A 19,970-nucleotide genomic window follows, 5' to 3' on the forward strand; every position below is an offset into this window, starting at 1 on the left:
GGAAAAACTTTCAGTCGGCAAAAGACCCTAAAAAGACATCAACGTAGACACACTGGAGACAAACTGAAATACTGCAAAGAATGTGGGAGAAGCTTCACCACACCAAGTGATTTAAAACGACATGAACTGATTCACAGTGGGGTTAAAAAGCACCTCTGTGATCAGTGTGGGTCATCCTTCACCACTGCAGGTCAGCTTAAATCACACAAACGAGTCCACACAGGAGAGAAACCACACAAGTGCAGATACTGTGAGAGAAGCTTCTCACAGTCAGGTAATCGTAACAGTCATGAACGTGCACACATGGAAGGAAACTACAGCTGTGACCAGTGTGACAAGAGCTTCAGGAATCTCAGTTCATACTCTGCACACAAACGATCCCACGTTACTAATAAACTGTTTCACTGTTACCAATGTGCCCAAACATTCACCTCATTGTCTGCTCTGTGCAAACATCAGCGCGATCACTCAGGGCTGAAATCACTCCCATCACTGGATCACAGTGAATTTGAAGACACAGAAAGATCCTCTGGTTTCCTCTGGTCAGACTCAAAAAGCTTGAGATCAGGCTCCACAGAGTTCAGATAGAATCATTTAAACTTGTGTTGAACTGAACTGGTTGCTGGGCTGAACTTCTACATAATACAGATCTACATGGGATCTTCTTTTCTGTTGTTTTACTGAGTCAGTTTTGTCCTTTTTTCTCTGTCCTGGTTTTGCTCGTCTGTAAATGATTGAAACTCAGTCAAATAGTTCATTGTTCTCCAGCAAAACGTTTTGGAAACTCATGTTTAACCTTTAAAACTCTGACATGTTTTAGCACACAAGGCTTCATCGGGGAGTTCACTCATGATTGGACCATGAGAACAAAGGTTTTTAGTTCTTTCAAAGAGAGTCTTGGAGATGTTTGATGTTTCTGTTTTTCTGAAACCACCTGAAAGAAAAACTATTTTTCTTGCTTTATGTAGTGTGGAAGTTTTTAATGTTTCTTCATCTGTGATGTTCTTGAATGTGTTCACGTGAAGATGGTACAAATAAACTGTCCTTTCAGCTTTAGCTCCTAATTTATTCATTATTTATGGTTGTAGCACAGCAGCCGTCTCTTGATTAACACATGGAGGGCTCGGGATCTGATGGTGTCGTCTCCCTAATTTGCCCACTCAGTAAATCTCACTCATGGCCAAGAAATTGAAATAAACCTTGTTTCCCTGCTGGATAGTGATCCACTGTAACTCTGCTCCTCCTTCCTGTTTAGGATTTCTGTGGCTGAAGTAAAATTCCCTCCATCCATCACTTATCCCAGCTAACCCAAAGTGAAATAAAGTTTTGCTGGTCTTAAAAAAGCATTACAATAATGGGCATTACCAATGCAAACTGAATGATACAGAAGATGAAAGAAGAGACTTTGATCAGTTAATAAAGCTCATGATCTGGATTCATTGTGGCTGCTACACAGATACTTCTGGGTCACTTCTCTCAGTTAGGAACCTTCCTCACCAAACTGACTGTTGGACCACACCCCTGGTTTCATGAGAAATTGTTTCAGCCATGATTTCTCTTCCTGTATTTCAGAGTAAAGACTGAAGTGACAAATGGAAGCATGTTTAAAAAACACAATGTGAGAGAGACGTTGAGGTCCTTAGAAGTTACCCTGGGTTTTTCTGTCACCCTGCTAGATGTTACACACCTTGTTATTGGACTGATTTCTACTGCTGGACTACTCCTGCGGAGAGTAACAATACTCTTACTAATTAGCTCCCTTTCACAGCTTTGGGGATATTTATTTTTGTGTTTGCAGCGCTGTGAGCCAGAACAGCGAGAGAAAAATCTGCAACAGCGACGAGCCGAATGCTTACGTGAATCGCAGCAGCTGCACATGTGCTACGCTGAATTAGAGGATATCTTTGCTCTGGATTTTGTTAAGATTCAAGAATTGAGAAAGGGTACAAGAGGTGATCGAAAAATAACCACACTGGTCCGGCCGGGTGAAGTCAAACGAAGATTTTAATTCACATGTGGGAAGATCACTGAACACAGCAATTGATCTTCGACTTACTAAGGCACAAACAATTATTTTATAACATCAGGGTTTGTTTACTGACGCCCCTTCATGCGTCACAGATACATTTTATACATAGATCAGATCAACATCATCATGACTTTTCACCTAGAAAATCATCTTCTATTTTCATGGCTAGCCCTTCCTGTCTACCTTTCAGTTCTTGTCTTGTTCCTCTTTCTTGCCGAGACACCAAGAAACGGTTCCTCTTTTACCAAGACAATTTTGCAGTTACAGCCAAACATAACTAACCTCTCCTCTAAATAAATCTAATTTAAAGTGTGTGTGTGTGTGTGTGTGTGTTGACCTCACATGCTCTTTGTGTCACCTCTTCACCTACTGTCTGTGTCTCGTCCTCAAATGCTCTTTCTCAATTCACCTGTTGCACTTCTGACCTTTTACCAGACCAGAAGCTCACTGAGACTATGTGTATGTCTTCTACTAAATAAATGTTTTAACCAAGAACCTCTACTAAAACCTTAATACAAGAATATGAACATATAAAAGATAATAAAATAAACTGATATAAGTGTTTTGTAAGCATGTATTGCAATTCCTTCTATGTTCTAGTTTTCCCTCAGCATGTATCACCTGAACAGTCACGTCAGTGAGGCTTACGACCTTTAAAGAACCTGAACATCAACTCAAATAAGCACAGATATGCAATATGTATAAAATGGTTATAACTGCACCTGAAATACAAAGTTAGCATCATCATAAACATCTTAGGGCCATCTTAAAGCTATCTATTACATTGTTAAAGCAATGATCATACTGCAGATTATATTATGCTGGTAAAATACTTTTTGTTCATCCCCACAATTCCCCCTTACGACCTCTGGCATACCAGAGGTCGATACACAGGTTGTTGTTCACTCCTCAGTCCACTCGGCTACCTCCAGATCCATCATCGGCATCATGGACATAGGGGCCACCGCCCCAGGGTCCACTGCCTTTACAATCACTTTCTCTACCAACCTTCGGGCACAAGGAATGAGACAACAACCACAGGTCACCAAAATACCCACCAATACAGATAGAGACAACATAACTGACAGAGCAAGCCCCTTCCACTTTCCCTTTTTTTTTTACTCTTTTTATTTAAACCACCCCTTTTCAAACTCTCAATTTGTTACCACTCCTTTCTGTAGGCGCGGCGATCTCCTCCTAGGCTGCTCTTCTTTCTTCGGCCTTCCAGGTAGACTACTGGTCGGCCCGTTGCACAGGTGAAGAGGTTTATTCTGCCTCTGTTTCTTGACACCTGCGTTCTTTGAAGACGAATTTTCCTCCACCAAGCTCTCGTGTGCGGGTGCACACTGCGACCAATGGTACCAGGTGTCGCCTTTCCCTTTCAGCTGGACTGCTGTAGCCGTCCGGGCGGTCACCTCATACGGACCAGTCCAGCGGGGCTCCTTCCACTTTCGCTTAATGACCTTCAGCCACACTGCCTTTGCGTCCGGGACCTCTCCGTTCCCCGTGGGTCTCTCACAAGTGACCTGTTTTGTAAAGCTGGACACAAGAGCTTTCAACTCATTAAAATATTCTGCATGAGACCTGTTGCTTGTCCTGGGCTGCTCCACCGGGACCACTGTCCAGGGTGCTGGAAACTGTCTCCCAGTCAGCAGCTCATAAGGGGTGAAACCTGTGGATTGGTTAACAGAACATCTTATGGTCATCAAAGCAATGGGCAGGGCTGCGACCCAATTTAGCCCTGTCTGCGCACAAATTTTAGCCAACTTGTTTTTCAAATTTAGGTTCATCCTCTCTACCTTTCCTTGAGATTGAGGATGATAGACCGTCCCGAACTTATGTTGCACTCCCAACATCCTCTCTACCTCTTGCAAATCTTTATTCTTGAAGTGAGTACCATTGTCTGATCTAATTCTCTTGGGAAACCCATGCCTTGGAATGTAATGATTGATTAAGCACTTAATCACACTTTTCGCATCTTCACATTTGGTCGCCCATGCTTCGGGCCATCCAGTCAGAACATCCACACACACCAACAAATACCTCACCCCACCTGGGCCTGTATCAATCATGTCGGTATAATCAATCACGACCTCTTCTCCTGGCCTTTCTGGCATGAGAAACTTACCAGCTTCAGGTTTTACTGCTGGCTTTGGGTTGTGTGCCCCACAAATTAGGCACGTTCTGGCCTTTTCCAGTATCATCCTTCTCAAATCAGGATGCCACCATCGGCACAAATTTCTCTCCATCTGTTTCACTCCCACGTGACCAAGCCCGTGAGCCTCATTCACCTTTTGTTCCGCCATTTTGGCCGTTAAAGCGGGACGCCCATCTGGCCCCCTCCACAAACCGCCATCTTGCCAGGCTCCTTTGTTTTCCCACACCCCCTTTTCCTCTGGGGATGTCTCCTCCTGAGCCTTTCTAACTTCTTCCATGCTGTTAGTGCTAACCTCCTCTTCTGGGGTTACCTGCACCAGTTGTCTCTGTCCTTTGTAGCCCGCTGCTTCCTTTGCGGCTTCATCAGCTTTCTGATTTCCTCTTGCCACCATACTGTCTGCTTGTGAGTGGCCTTTGCATTTTATAATACTTACCTCGTCTGGGTCCTCCAGGGCCTTTTCCAGTTCCTCCATTTCCTTTTTGTGACAGATGGGTGCATTAGTGGCCGTCCTGAACCCGGCTCTCTTCCACTGAGCCAGTTCCACATGAGCTGCTCCAAACGCATATGCTGAGTCAGTGTAAATGTTCACTCTCATGTTTTTAGCCAACCTCAAGGCTCGAGTTAGGGCTATCACTTCAGCTCTCTGGGCCGACTGTTGTCCCTCAATTTTTCCTGCTTCTTTCACCTGAAACTCAGTTCCTACTCTACAGACTACTGCATAGCCCGCTTTCAATCCTTCTTCATCTCTGTGGCAGCATCCATCTGTGAACCAATCCTCAGCTCCGTATATGGGCTCTGCCTTCAGGTCTTCCCTGATTTTTCCTTCAACCTGGGCTTTCTTAATACAGTCATGTGGTTCTCCTGACCCCATTAGGTCTGCCATATTTATTCCTTCATGTGTGAATATCAAATTTGGCGCCTCTAAAATTTTGCTCAACCTTTGTTGCGTCAGTGGAGTCATTGTGAATACCTGTGAGTTCACATAGGCCACTACACTGTGTGTGGTTAGCACTTTCAGTGGGTGTTCCCTCACTATATGTGCTGTTTTCTGAATTATCTTTGCTACTCCTGCTGCGTGTTGTGTGCATGTGGGATGCCTTGCTTCTGTTGAATTTAATCTTATGCTGACATACATAAGTACATCCCTACCTCCCCCTTTTTTCTGAAACAACACACCATTCACAACTCCCTTTGTTTCTGAAACATCAAGATAAAATGCCTCATCATAGTTAGGTGTGGCCAGATCTGTGGCTCTTGACAAATCCTGTTTTAGTGAAATGAACGCTGTCTCTGTGTCCGGCGTCCAAGGCAATTCAGCCTTCAGATTTCGAACACCAACTTTCTTGATCAGGTCCCTTAAAGGGGCCGTTTTACCCGCATAGTTCGGAATGAACTGCCTGCTGTAACCTGTCAAGCCAAGAAAGGAAAGCAACTCCTTCACAGTTCTTGGTTTTGGATGTGTCAGAATTTGGTCTCTGTGTGTGTTCATTAACCCCACTGATCTGTGTGCGATCACCCGGCCCAGGAATGTTACCTCTGGCCGGACCAACTGCAGTTTTTCTTTGCTCACTTTGAAGCCACACTCCGCCAATCTGTTCAACACCACGAGCGATGCTGCCGTACAGGCCGCTGCTGACGGGGCTGCAATAAGAAGATCATCAACATACTGTATTAATGTACAGCCCCCTGGCAGTTGACATGGGGACAATGCCTCTTTCAACACCTGATTAAAAATTCCTGGTGAGAGTGCAAAGCCTTGTGGTAGGCGTGTGTACCTAAATTTGCGGCCTCTGTATGTGAATGAGAAAATGTCTCTGAGTGACTCGTGCAGTGGGAGACAAAAGAATGCATTCGCTAGGTCAATACATGTGAACCACTTTTGGTCCCCAGTAATTTCGGTCAGAGCCGTGTAGGGATTTGGTACAGGCACAGTGTCAGTCCTCAGCATGGCATTTATTGCTCTCAAATCATGTGCCATACGGTACTTCCCTGTCCCATGTTTTTCCACTGGCAAAATAGGTGTGTTCCAAAATGACCATGAGGGCTCAAGCACTCCTGCCTTCCACAGTCCTTCAATGGTTTCAGCTATACCTTCTTCTGCTTCAGTTTTGTGCTTATATTGTGGTCTGTTAATTGGTATGTCAGACTTCAGCTGGAACAGGACAGGCGAACAGTTAGCTAGACCTACATCTGTGGGCCCTGCGGACCACAAAGTACCAGGCAATTTTGAGAGCTCAGCTACTGCATCAGGATGATCCATTCTTTCCCTGCCATGTATTCTGGAGATTTCTTTATGTTCTAAGATCACTGCATCGTTGGACAAACAAGTTATGCGATATATTTTACATTTTGGTGCATACCAGACATTTGGAATTTGGGTGCTTTGCCAGCATGCGTCGTCCAGTGCCCGCTTAACCATTGGTCCCAGATCTCTTGGCCCATGACCCTCGTGGACCGCCAATGTAATGTGAGGGGCTGAATCCTCTCCCACATTGTACCAAGGCAGTTGTTCATCAGTAAATTTCACAGCCGCGGCCACACCTTCTGGTCCAACATAAATGTTATGTGTTTGCACATTCCACGTCTGTCCCTCAAGATCAGACTGGAACTGTTCCCGATAGATATCGTTATCTTCCCTATCATAAAAGAGTGTAACGTGGAAAGGATCTCGCGGGGGGGAATAGACGGCCAGGCTCATTATCCAGGGTTTCCACAGCTGATAATGTCTCAGAATGCCTTCTTCCACTAGCCTCCCCCAGTAGATTTCGGCAGTGGGTTGTTCAGAGTTCTGGACTAAATATTGAGTCTTTGAAGGTGATCCCAGTTTCACAAGCAGGTCCCTGCCCATGAGATTTTCCAGGCACCTGTGAGGACACCACATATTGGTGCTTCAAAGTCTGTTTTCCCAGCTGTGTCAATGCTGGATCTGTCAATGGCAGTGTCATTGGAATCCCGGAAAAGCCTACCACATTAACTGTGTGACAGGAGAGTGTTGCACTGTCTGGTGTGTCTTTCAAAGTTGAGTATGTTGCTCCAGTATCCACCAGGAAGGGCAATTCAGTGCCTTCCACGGTCATTGACAGCATGGGTTCTGCCGCCCCCACGCTGTTCAGTTTCTCCGGGCTCCGTCAGTATTGCTCCCTCTCCCAGCCCCAGTCAGCTACTGGGTACTGGGCGGCTGGTGCTGCATTCGGGTTTGGAGCTTGATATGCTCCCCTGTAAGCAGCTCTTTGTCTTGGGCCTCCTCGTGCCTGGGATTGATAGCCTTGCCTCTGATAATTTCGCTGCGATTCAGGGCATTCTCGGGACCAGTGTCCTTCTGCTCCACAGCTGTAACAGGCAGTCCAAGACACATTGTTAGGATTCCCTGGATTCCGAGCCCTTTGTCCTCCCCTCACGGATCCACCACGCCCTCTCTGCGGTCCACCGGTCCCCCAATTCCCTACTGGTTGACGCTGCCTTGGTACATTGGCGGGCCAACGGTCATCAGGGTAGAGACCCGGATCCTGATCTGGCCAGTCAGGCACAGGATCGGGCTGAGACCTTGCCACCATTATTTTCCTTGCGCTCTCTTTATCCTCTTTCTTTCTGTCACCTGCCTTGTTTCTCGCCTCCGTCAGCTGTATCTTTACCAGCTGCGCCTGTGCCTCCTCCAACTCTTTCTTTTGTTTGTTTGCCAAATCCTGTTCCTGCTGAAGTCTGTGGGTCACATGTCTGTCCCACTGCACCGAGTCTGCAACGGCAAAATCTGGGTTCTTTTCCAAATCCACTGCAACCTGATTGGGCAGCCATGCCAGCACCGCCGAACGAAACCACGCTCTACTTTCACCCTCCTTCCCCGGATGTATTCCTGTTTCTAACAACCATTGTTCCTTTGCTTTAGCTAAAAACTCTCTGGGTGTGTTTTTGGGATCCCAAATAATTTTTGGAATGGCTCCAGAGTTAGGAGTTGGATACTTCTCCCGGACTGCATCTGCTAAGTCATTCTGCACCTCATGGTATTGTAGGTCATTTGCATATCTGGTTGTTTGAGCTATCTGCTCTACATCTGCTAACCCACCACCCAGCATACAACGTCCGGCCAAAGCGCGAAAATCGCCCAGCGCTAATTCTTCTCCTTCGGTCAGCGCGCCCAGCCTTCTCAACCAGCTAGCTCCTCCCTCAGTTATTGGTGGAAGTTGTTTAACCAATGCTTCCAAATCTCTCACCTTATAGGCGCGATAAACTGGTTCGTTCTTTGGACCTGCTATTAGAGGCAGATTTAAACCAGGGTCAGGAGCTCCTTGTTCCTTGTTTTTCTGTCACCCTGCTAGATGTTACACACCTTGTTATTGGACTGATTTCTACTGCTGGACTACTCCTGCGGAGAGTAACAATACTCTTACTAATTAGCTCCCTTTCACAGCTTTGGGGATATTTATTTTTGTGTTTGCAGCGCTGTGAGCCAGAACAGCGAGAGAAAAATCTGCAACAGCGACGAGCCGAATGCTTACGTGAATCGCAGCAGCTGCACATGTGCTACGCTGAATTAGAGGATATCTTTGCTCTGGATTTTGTTAAGATTCAAGAATTGAGAAAGGGTACAAGAGGTGATCGAAAAATAACCACACTGGTCCGGCCGGGTGAAGTCAAACGAAGATTTTAATTCACATGTGGGAAGATCACTGAACACAGCAATTGATCTTCGACTTACTAAGGCACAAACAATTATTTTATAACATCAGGGTTTGTTTACTGACGCCCCTTCATGCGTCACAGATACATTTTATACATAGATCAGATCAACATCATCATGACTTTTCACCTAGAAAATCATCTTCTATTTTCATGGCTAGCCCTTCCTGTCTACCTTTCAGTTCTTGTCTTGTTCCTCTTTCTTGCCGAGACACCAAGAAACGGTTCCTCTTTTACCAAGACAATTTTGCAGTTACAGCCAAACATAACTAACCTCTCCTCTAAATAAATCTAATTTAAAGTGTGTGTGTGTGTGTGTGTGTGTTGACCTCACATGCTCTTTGTGTCACCTCTTCACCTACTGTCTGTGTCTCGTCCTCAAATGCTCTTTCTCAATTCACCTGTTGCACTTCTGACCTTTTACCAGACCAGAAGCTCACTGAGACTATGTGTATGTCTTCTACTAAATAAATGTTTTAACCAAGAACCTCTACTAAAACCTTAATACAAGAATATGAACATATAAAAGATAATAAAATAAACTGATATAAGTGTTTTGTAAGCATGTATTGCAATTCCTTCTATGTTCTAGTTTTCCCTCAGCATGTATCACCTGAACAGTCACGTCAGTGAGGCTTACGACCTTTAAAGAACCTGAACATCAACTCAAATAAGCACAGATATGCAATATGTATAAAATGGTTATAACTGCACCTGAAATACAAAGTTAGCATCATCATAAACATCTTAGGGCCATCTTAAAGCTATCTATTACATTGTTAAAGCAATGATCATACTGCAGATTATATTATGCTGGTAAAATACTTTTTGTTCATCCCCACAATTTCTATTCTATTTCTACTTTTTCATTTCTATATGATTCTTCTTGCATCTAAACAAAGATGATTCAATTTGCTAAATGTTGATGGCTCTTCGTGCTCAGGTGTAAATGAGACGTAATATTTGCTCTTGGTTTGGTTCTCCTGTACAGAACCTTGCAGTACAACAGAAACCTAAAAACATTATTTGTAGTTGTTATTCTTAGTTGTTCTGCTGCCTAAATACCACAGGGTCTCATTATGAAGTTATTGAGCTGCACATACTTTACGACCTGCTTAAGTTCGAGGTCACAGCGTCTGTAGAGCAGCTGGAACATAATGAAGTCTACAAGGTTAAAGTTTTCTCTTCAGTTATTGTTCTTTCTGCTGCTTGGTTTGATGGAGCTGAGAGCTTTTGTTTTTATTATTGTTATTATAATTATCATTAATATTTTACTCTCTAGAAGCTTTAAAATAGTGTTTGTGTTTGAAAAAATTGATTTAAGAATTGAACAGAAACATCTGTCCTTCTGAAAATCGCCCAAAGGCACGGAGACAAAGTCAAAGGATGCAACCTGTAACTTTCTCTTCCTTCATGTCAGGACCATCATCCATGATTTATATAAAATGCATATAGCAACAGTAGCACTTTAGTTTGGACTTTATGATTTCTGTAACTGGAAAATATTATTTTGTTTAAAGACAGAAGTGACCGCATAGTTGCAACATCAAAGGGAAATATTAATTAATTAGCATCAAGTATATTTGTTGCTTAAGCGTTTGCACTATAACTTAAGTAGGATTATAACTTTTAAGGAAGGAAAGATTTCAGATATTTAGTTCACTGCTTCAGTTATTTTATATGAAATTAAAACATTTACGTTGGTCAAATATGATGCTCTAAATCAAATAAAAGTTTGAAAATAAATGATGTATTTTTAAATGCTGCAACAAATGTTCACAAAAAGTAACTATAATTAAAACCAGTTAAACAAAATCAAATGTTTGAATCATGCTTAACCAAATGCCAGGCTGCAGAGCTGAACCTAAAGTATACGTAGAAAGATTTCAACATCTGAGCAGTTTTTAATGTTTTTATCACATATAAATGTCACAGCAGTGGGTCCTGGCCCAATGCTTTGTGTTTTTGCTTTTCTTTGACTCTTGTTTTTCTTGGTTTTTGTTCTTCTTATTTATCAGGGTCTCAGTAATCTTAGTTCTCCCTCCCTCAGTGTTCATTTCAGCCTGTGTTTAGTTTCTGTTCCCGTGTCCCACGTTTCATCGTTTCATGTCGAGTCAGCCCTGTCTCTCTGTTTCCTGTGTCTCCCCAGTCAGCCCCGCCTCCCTCGGGCACTCATGTGTGATACAGAGTAATAAACTTAAATACTTATTTTCCACCCTGATTTACGAATAAATTCTTTACAAATCCTACCATGTGAATTCATGGATTTTTTTTTCACATTCTGTCTCTCACAGTTGAAGTGTACCTCTGGTGCAAATTACTGACCTCTGTCATCCTTTTAAGTGGGGGAACTTGCACAATCGGTGGCTGACTAAATACTTTTTTGCCCCACTGTACAGCTGATTATGATGCATGTTTTACTATTGCTATGTTCACATCATCTGCTTGGCTTAATTACTGAAAGCCTGGAGATCCTCTGACGTGTGCATGGCTGATGTGAAGTATGATTAGTCCTACATCACATCAACAGCAGAGGCAATGAAAGCTTTGTTGTTAACAGGTTGTAGGTAAAGTCAAATGTCTACTTCTACACTTGTGTTGGGTAAAGTTCTTCTCACTGCAGCAGATTTATATCTGTGCTTTCACAGGGCGTGATGTGGAGCTCAGCGCTGAGGTGCAGGTCTCCTTGGAGACGGCATCCTGGCTGAAATATTATCATGCTTCCAAAACATTTCAGCTTTTATTTTGAAAGAAACAAGACTTGAAAACGAATCCCCTTCTTCCTCTTTGTCTTTGTTCTTCAGAGGAGTGTCACCTGGACAAACTCAGGGCTGTTCTAGAGCCTTTCTTATTATTTGACTCCATAGAAATAAAACTGAATGGAATCAAACAAAAACTCCCAAACAGCTAAAACACTTTGCTTTATTCTCTTTTTTAACAAATACGTTGAAGTCCATCCATAACAACACAGCTGAGATCTCCTTTGTAATCAAGTGTTTACATCCTTTGTACAGATCTGCATACAAAACAATCATTTACGTCCCACAGAAGTCTAGTTACACGTAACTATACAAGAACTGGTGAATGACAGAAACATAAGACACATGATCACAGGTGATAACAAAAAGAGAAAGAATTCATGTGTTAGTGATGTTTTTCAGCCCTGATGACTCATGTTGGAGAAACAAGCTGAGGTACGTGGAAAGTTCACACACACAAGTGGGCGTGAGCGCACACACAGAGAGAAACACAACTGAAGCATCTGTTTGCTGTTTCTGCTTTCATCATCTCTGCTGCTGTGTCAGGCTGGGGTCTCTCAGTGACGTGGTTGAGGTGAAGTATGACGAGTATCCCTGATTCAGTCCATCGAGACAAAGGGCAAAGAAAGCTGTTGTTAACAAACTCTATGGTGATGTGGCATTTAGCTCTGACTCTACGCTCTGCTGAATCCTTTGAACCTGCTGATCAGTAAAGCTCTACGTGCTGCAGCAGATTGACCTCATCTGTGTTCACAGGTGTGGACCTCAGCGCTGAGGTGCAGGAGACTTTCATTCAGTTCTCCCTGCAAACAGCATCCAGCCTGGAAATACTGTCATCTTTCCCACAAATGGTGCTCTTATCTCAGAGAAGAAGTCTGATGTAAATAACTGCAATCAACAGTGATGTTCTGCACAGATCACTTTTCCATTTTGCTCTCTAGATGAGTCCCAGCTGCCTGACCTTGTGTCCAGGTGATCGTCTCACTGAGGAGCTTTTGTTCTGAAAATCTCACGTCCATCACCTGTTTCCTTTTTACTATCTCTGCTCTTTCTTTATTCACAATGCTCATAATATCACACAATTATATTCATCACCTGCATGTTTTTATCCAGCTGCTGTTAGAACCAAACAAATAAAAAGGATGAAAAGCCTGAAATCCTTTGATTTATTACATTTGAAACAAATATGAGAGCATCCCTAACAGCACAGCTGAGACCTTTGTTTTAATCAAGCCTTTGTATCGACACACTTGTAAAGATTCATATACAAAACATAATAGAATAAATCAATATAAAATACACATAATCACAAAAATGCAGCCATGTTGTGAGTTTGCATCTAAAACATGCATGTTTCCCTTTGTACAGGCAGATTTACAGCAGACAAAGCAACACGCTGATCGACTTTGACCGCTGCAAAAACAAAATACCCACCAAGTCTGAAGTCGATCAGAGGAACTGTTGACAGACTGACAGACATACAGATGCTTGATTCATTAGTGCGATTAAATGTTCTTCTTTAGCAGCATCACTTCATGTGTTTGTGTTCCAGGAATAAAGGTCTGTTTAAACTGGACGTCTCCTCAGCATCACTCGTGCTGTCATGGTTTCAAAGCTGTGCAGAAAGAATCTGAGGGATGATACAGAGGTGACCAAAGTTACAAACATCCAGCTGTGCTGGAAATGTTTGCAGAGCTCCAAACTCTTTGGCTTTCTGCAGAGCAAGTATGGAAGAAGCACCTGAGCTAACTTCAGTTTAGACGATATGAGGAAAAATGCTGCTTCCCAAAGTTTCCTACAAGTATCCAGTTTATATTTAGAGAAGCGAAGGCTCTTTATCCTGACAACTACTCCCTGGTGGATCCCTGTCCTGTGACAGCAGCAAAGACTGTGTATCAGTATCATCAAAGCCACTTCAATAACCAGTGTTTAAAGCTCTCTAGCAGATGGACTTCAGTGGCAGCAGCCTCTGTCTGCTGTGTACAGAAGGTTCTCTGATGAAGCACACAGCAGATGCTGCACTACAACAGCAGCAGCAGCTCAGCTTCAGTTTGCTTCGACGCCCTTTTTGACCTGTGAAACAGCAGAAAATGAAACATTTCAACACCCGTTTGTTAGCGTGAGCTATTCTGCTGTTTTTCATCATTTCACAGGTGAAATAAAATCACATTTACTTCCTGTAGGAGTGATCGTGTCCAGCCTGACTGAGACCATGTGCTCCATCCTGCACAGGTAATAAACCTCTGACATGAAGGGCTGTCAAGTAGTTTTAGACAAATGGGGGTAAAAGAGACGTTAAAGCTTAAAGAGAAACTACATTTTCTAAGAACTGTCTGACGTTCACCTCTCACACAGTGGATACGATTCTGCCGCTGCAGGAATAATCTTTGTGGTTATGAAACTGTCCATGTGTTTGCAGAAAATGTCACATGTTCAAAGCCATCCCAGCACCTGGGGTTTGTATAAGTGCAGCTGCTGGTGGGGAGATAGTCTCACTCTTCTATATAAAGAGTCAGCAGGCAGCAGATCTTCATCTGTGATCTCCTCCATCATCACGTCTTCACTCTTCAGCAGCTATGGCTTCACTTCGTGCCCTTCTGGGAGTGGTGCTGTGCTCCTCATGGTTTCTGCTTCTGCCTCAGGCGGACTTTGATTTACAGAGTCATCCATAATATTTTTTATTTTTTATTTTACTGCCCATCTATTTTCATACAAATGTCTCCGTCTTATGGAAAAGGGGTGGAGCTTATCCAACGAGGACAGGCAGGGCCCCCCCAGACAGTTTAGCAGTCTATACAGGAGGCCGACCTTTGCAACATGTACTTCTATAATGACTTCACCATTTAGGTTATTTGGTTATGTTTCACCCTGGATTTTGTGTGATAATATTTATTTTGTCCACTGATTTAAAAACAACAAACTATATGAATATAAAACAGAGTGAACAACAAAACATCAGCTTTGGAAACTTTGATGTAAAATTCTGCAATTGTTTTCTCAGATATAGCATAAATCAAACTAACATACATCAGTGTGTTATTAATGTGCACACACACACACACACACACACACACACACACACACACACACACACACACACACACGTGTTACAATAAACAGCTCTTATGCTTCTGTATGATTCTCAGTGCTTTCCATTTGCGTGTCCACAGGTTGCTGTAAGTGGTGCTTGACTGCAGTTTGCTCTCATTTCAAGTGGTTTGCTGTCACAAAGCCAACAGGAAGTCCGGCCATGGTTGAGCCAACTGAAGATGGGTTGAAGGTGGCGTCCTCGTTTCCTCTGTGAGCGCGAGAGGACAGACAAAGCAAACACCGTTTGGACAACATTAAAATATTTACACTGATGATTAATGTTGTGTCTTTGCACCTGTAGCGATACATGTTGGAAAATGGAGACTTTAGCCACCAAGATTGACGTGCCTGGAAACTTCCCTGTGAGTACGCCCACAAAGACAGGAAACAGTTTAGCCACCGCGGTTAATCCTCCATCATCATCATCCAGTATTTTTCACATCTTTTCTTCTGCTGTTTCCCTTGTTGTCAGTCACGGGGTTTGTGACTGAAATGCGTGTGGTCGACGGGAAGCCTGACGAGTACGGCCTGAATCATTCCATCAACACCGGACGGAGTGAAACCTTTGTTGAAAACAGATTATATGGTAACGTTGCATTTAGCTTCAGTAAACTGTGAAGTTACAGCAGCAGATTTACATCACGTGGCTTCACAGGAAGTAGTCTGGACCTCAGCGCTGAGGTTCAAGCAGCTCTGCTTGCAGACGGCATCCTTCCTGAAAATGTTCTTCATCTTCCTAAAACCAGAACTTTTACATTGGTGCTGAAGTTCTATATAAAAACAGCCTGAAATACAAAGTGATGTTGTGCACTGATTACCTCACACTTTCCATGTTTCCTTCTACAGAGGAGTGTCCGCCTGAGTGTTTTGTCTGATCTGTTGTTGATCGTCTCATTGACACTGCATGCAGATCTGACACCAGGGCTGGACTGGGACAAAAAATGGTCCCGGGCATTTTGACTGGAGACCGGCCCCCCAGGTATTAAAGGAAAAACCATAAAGCCTTTGAATGAAAACAAACGCTGTTGTCACAGTGATGGACGCTGTCTTGTTGGTATACATGCATCAGTCTAATAAACTTAAACCTGCACCATCCTCCCTGTCCTGGTATTCTAAACAGGAAGTAGACTGTTGGTCGAGTTAACCTCCTGAACATCTACAACACACGGTGGAAACCTGACATTAAGACAGAGACTAGAGGTGAGACATGATCATTGCTGATTACTGATGACAGATTTAGATATGTTTTCATAAACCTTTCATTTGCCACATCAATAAACAGCACGGCAGGGCAAAATATGTTTTCTAACATGGCAACCTTTAAAAAGTGAAAGGAGACAGAAAGACAGCTGAGAAAGAATCAAACGGACTTTTTGATGCATTTTACACACAGTACTGGTGCAGAATCTAGAAAATGTGGGAAACACTGGCATCATATGCAGTACTTACTTCTGAAGAAATTATGATGGGACCCTAAAAAATGACTATGTACAATAATGGATTTCTATACATTTTACATCAGATGGAAACGTTTGTTGTAAGATTCAGATAATTATTTATTAAAAGCATTTTAAATGAGAATAAGAAAGAAAAGTATTTCTTTGTGCCCCCCTCTCCCTGTTAATGCCCTACCTGCCCCCCTGGCAACACTTTGCTAGACCCGCCCCTGCACAGTTACCAGCTGTCAGCTACACAAAAAGGATCCTGGTGTTATTTGTCTCTCAGAAACAGTTCATAACTTCAACTCATTTTTGTTTTGTCATGTTTTGTTCTTTACATTGTCTTTCTTCTATATAATTGTTAAACATTTAATAAATATGTCTACAAAAAGATTTTAAAAATCAGACATTTCACACAGACACCCAAATGATTTCTGACTGATGAAGGGGGCTGAAGGTGCCCTGCTCTTGCCCAGCTTCTGCTGCTCTCTCCCTGCTCACTGTCAGCAGCTGGCAGCCTCGGTCCTGCCTGAGACTCTTCATCTATCAGTGCCAAAGAATATGGGAAATAGCAACGCACAACATGCACATTACAAAACAAGCACATGAATCAGCATTACATTCATTAGTGAAGTGCTGACGTTCGTTCCTAAACTTTGGGCCTTAATTAACATCACTGTGAACTAATGTTTGCTTTGCTTCTTAACCAGTGAAGCAGCGAGGGGCTTTCTGAGGTTCCTGCTCGTAAATGCCCAAAATGAGTCGAGTATTTCTGCAACTACAAACTCTGCTTTCATCAGAGGTGTAAATATTACAGCACTGTGTCAGAGTCACTGAGGCTGGAACACAGAAAAAGGAAGTAGATGTATTTATTTTTAGGCTTTATTGCCTGGAACCACTTTAAAAATACGCTTTGGGTCACAATTAACTGCAGAAAACCAGGAATCCACATATGAACATTATCTGTGCAGAGATTTATGCTTCTGAAGGTAAACAGTGAAAACTTGCAGCACTAAATGCACAGATAGCCAGGCGTTTCACATTTTGGGACCATCTGCCAGTTTTCATTTCTTAGGTATTGAAGAGCAGAAATGATTGAATTTTATTTACATGCTTAAAAATGTTTGCTTTTGAATATTATTTGAAGAATTACCCACACACTCAGGCACTGTGGGCCTGTTTCCCTTTGCACAACCGAGTGTTGGAAACGGGCCTTTTCTCTTTAAACTCTGAGGGGCTGTAACTTTGGCTTCTATTGGCAGATTTGCATGATTGACCCTCTTTTTAAAATAGTTTTAGCCAAGAGAATCAAGCTAACATCACTGTTTTTACGTCAGCTCACGTCACACGAGCTGTTTCAAGAAAAGTCCTCCTGTCACACAGCAATGCCTACATGAATCACACCACTCTGCTTAAATAATAATAATAATGTTTAGTGAAGCAGGTGAAGCAAAGGGCTGCTTTTAATAGGCTGGGAGACCCAGGTGTGCTGCTTTAGCTGCTGAGCCTCTCATGCTAGCCTCCATCTATAAGCTGGGATCACAGGAGCACTGCAGTCCTGACTAGATCAAGGATTGTTATTCATGCAGGTGACAAAAGTTTACATTCACAGAGTCATAGGATTGAGCCTGGTTTGAAAAGCAGCTGTTTAATGCAGCTGCTTAGAGTTCACACACAGTAGAAGAATCTGACTTGAGTCACATTTCAAACACTGGAAAAATACTCAGCAAGTAACAATGAAAACAGCACAGACTCAGTATATCCTGTTCAGTCCTGTGTTTGATATGAATGTGCTGTTCAGAGAGGATCTCATGTCCTCTTTTACAAAGCCTTTGTTTCATGATGTTTGTGTATAAATGAATGTAGGTGTGTTTCTAAGTGTGAAGGAGCCCTGGGAGAAAAGACTGAAGCTTGTGCCAAAGAACAAACAGGAAAGAAAGATCAGCATTAATGAAGACGAGCACAGAAGGAGCCCAAGCACGTGTTGCTTTTTCAGATTTCTCTAAAAGTGTGTGTTCATTTGTTCCATCCTTCACAACAAACAACAGCTGACAGACACACATGCACTCTGTGTCACTTCACAGGGGCTGATGAAAGTGGACACAGTAAAGGGAGAGCTGGACCTGCTCTACACATCCTGCACTCTGTTAACAGACTTTATTCTGCAGCATCAACAGATAAAAATATATGAAGATATAGAAACGTTTAACATTGTGACTGTTCACATTAGTGAAGCTGTTACTTTGCTGCCAGGTGGGAAAAGAAGCCTAAAGCTGAGTCTGATTAAACATCTGCTGCACCAGAGAGTTTCATGGCCCTGCTTTATCCTGTGCTTGCTGACCACCTCGTCCTGAAACCTCTTCATCATCCTCACAGTTGTGTGAAGAAAGAGGGAAGCAGGTGGAAACCATCTGTGCTGCTGTGTTCACTTGTGTGTGTGCGTCTATGGTCATATCTAATGTGTACCTACAGACAAACACAAACACCTGGCATTGCACAAGAGTCTCTATGGAGCAACCTGCAGATGTCAGAGATGTGATTAGAGGGTAAAGTGGACTAGTGAGAGCATCTATGTTGTTGTTGTCTGCTGGGGGACAGCATCAGCTCCAGAGATGCATCAGGATCAGCAAACTAATCTGCAAGGCTGCAAGTGTCACTGAAGGAGTTTGAGTCAGTGAGGGACTCAAACTCACACAGCTGGTCAAGAAGGCTCAGCAGCTGCTGTATTTCCTGAGGAGGCTGAGGAAATTTGGTATGTTGGCCAAGATCCTCAGCAGGTTCTACAGCTGCACTGTGGAGAGCAGCCTGACAGCTGCATCACTGCATGGTACGGCAGCACTACTGCAAACCGCAAACGCCTGCAGAGAGTGATAACAACTGTGGAGAAGATCATCAGGACCCCGCTGCCCTCTCTGCAGAGCAGCTACCATCACAGAGTCCAGAGCAGAGACACACCTCTGCCCTCGAGACGAAGGTTCAGAAGTGTGAAATGTAGAACATCCAGACTCAACAACTCCATCTTCCCCACTGCTATCAGACTCCTGAACAGCTGACCGACCTCAAACTGCAGTTTGCACATCAGGTCACTTTGCACACTAAGTTCATTTTGCACATTAAACTCCATGTACATCCATGTACATCGACATCTGCAGACCACACGTGTCTTCAGTTACTTATTTGTACTTATTTGCAGTTATTTATCTTTTTATTTTATTTTTTTAAGTTATTTTTTATCCTTATTTTATCTTTTTATTTATTCTTATCTTGTTCTTTTAACCATTATCTAACTTGGCATTGTGCACGGTGTGTTTAGATTCAGTTTAAATTCAGGGACACGGAGCCCCTGTTGATCCTCTACCTAATCACACGAGCCACAGTGTGAGAACGGGTGTGGGTCTCAATCAGCCAAGGTTTTGGATGAAGCCATTGTGCCCCACCCTATCATGTGATTTCCTGTGATCAAATGTCCCAGGATGTGGGCGTTAAGATGTCCATGTCCCTCTTCAAGCAACTTAAAGAAGTCCAGACGCTTTTCTTTCCAAGCTCCTTCAACAACATCATTCATAGAACAGCTTCCAGCTTCTTTTGCTCGGCTACAGTTTGGATGGATTTGCAGATGCAACAAGACTAAAATGGTTAGGGTCAGGAGGTCAAAGGTCAGGGCTCCTGTGGGTCTGAGGGTGGCCTCACGCTGGAGAAGGATGAAGGAGTCTGACCTGAGCCAGTGTTTGACATGAACACATCAGCACTGCTGTCAGTGAGCCTAACGACAGCCGTTAGCATCATTTCAGTGTTTCAGTCATAAAAACACTTCCTGTCAC

The 19,970-nt window shown here is 43.1% G+C and overlaps 1 protein-coding gene and 1 long non-coding RNA gene across 2 annotated transcripts; both read right to left on the reverse strand.

The window, feature by feature from the left end:
* Positions 1-1,986: 1,986 nt before the first annotated feature.
* LOC145424346 (uncharacterized) lies at positions 1,987-4,760 on the reverse strand. Its single transcript, XM_080297592.1, has 2 exons — positions 3,895-4,760; positions 1,987-3,828 (listed from the first exon to the last, which is right to left on the reverse strand). The coding sequence occupies exons 1-2, from the start codon at positions 4,657-4,659 to the stop codon at positions 3,184-3,186; spliced, it is 1,410 nt and encodes a 469-aa protein (XP_080153718.1). The 5' UTR covers positions 4,660-4,760; the 3' UTR covers positions 1,987-3,183.
* Positions 4,761-14,224: 9,464 nt separating this feature from the next.
* LOC145424978 (uncharacterized) lies at positions 14,225-19,560 on the reverse strand. The gene is made up of 2 exons (XR_013905741.1): positions 15,059-19,560; positions 14,225-14,918 (listed from the first exon to the last, which is right to left on the reverse strand). It is a non-coding gene; the product is annotated as an uncharacterized LOC145424978 (long non-coding RNA).
* Between the last annotated feature and the right edge of the window lie 410 nt (positions 19,561-19,970).

This window comes from Astatotilapia calliptera, chromosome 3 (assembly GCF_964374335.1).
Source record: "Astatotilapia calliptera chromosome 3, fAstCal68.1, whole genome shotgun sequence".
NCBI classification, from domain to species: domain Eukaryota; kingdom Metazoa; phylum Chordata; class Actinopteri; order Cichliformes; family Cichlidae; genus Astatotilapia; species Astatotilapia calliptera.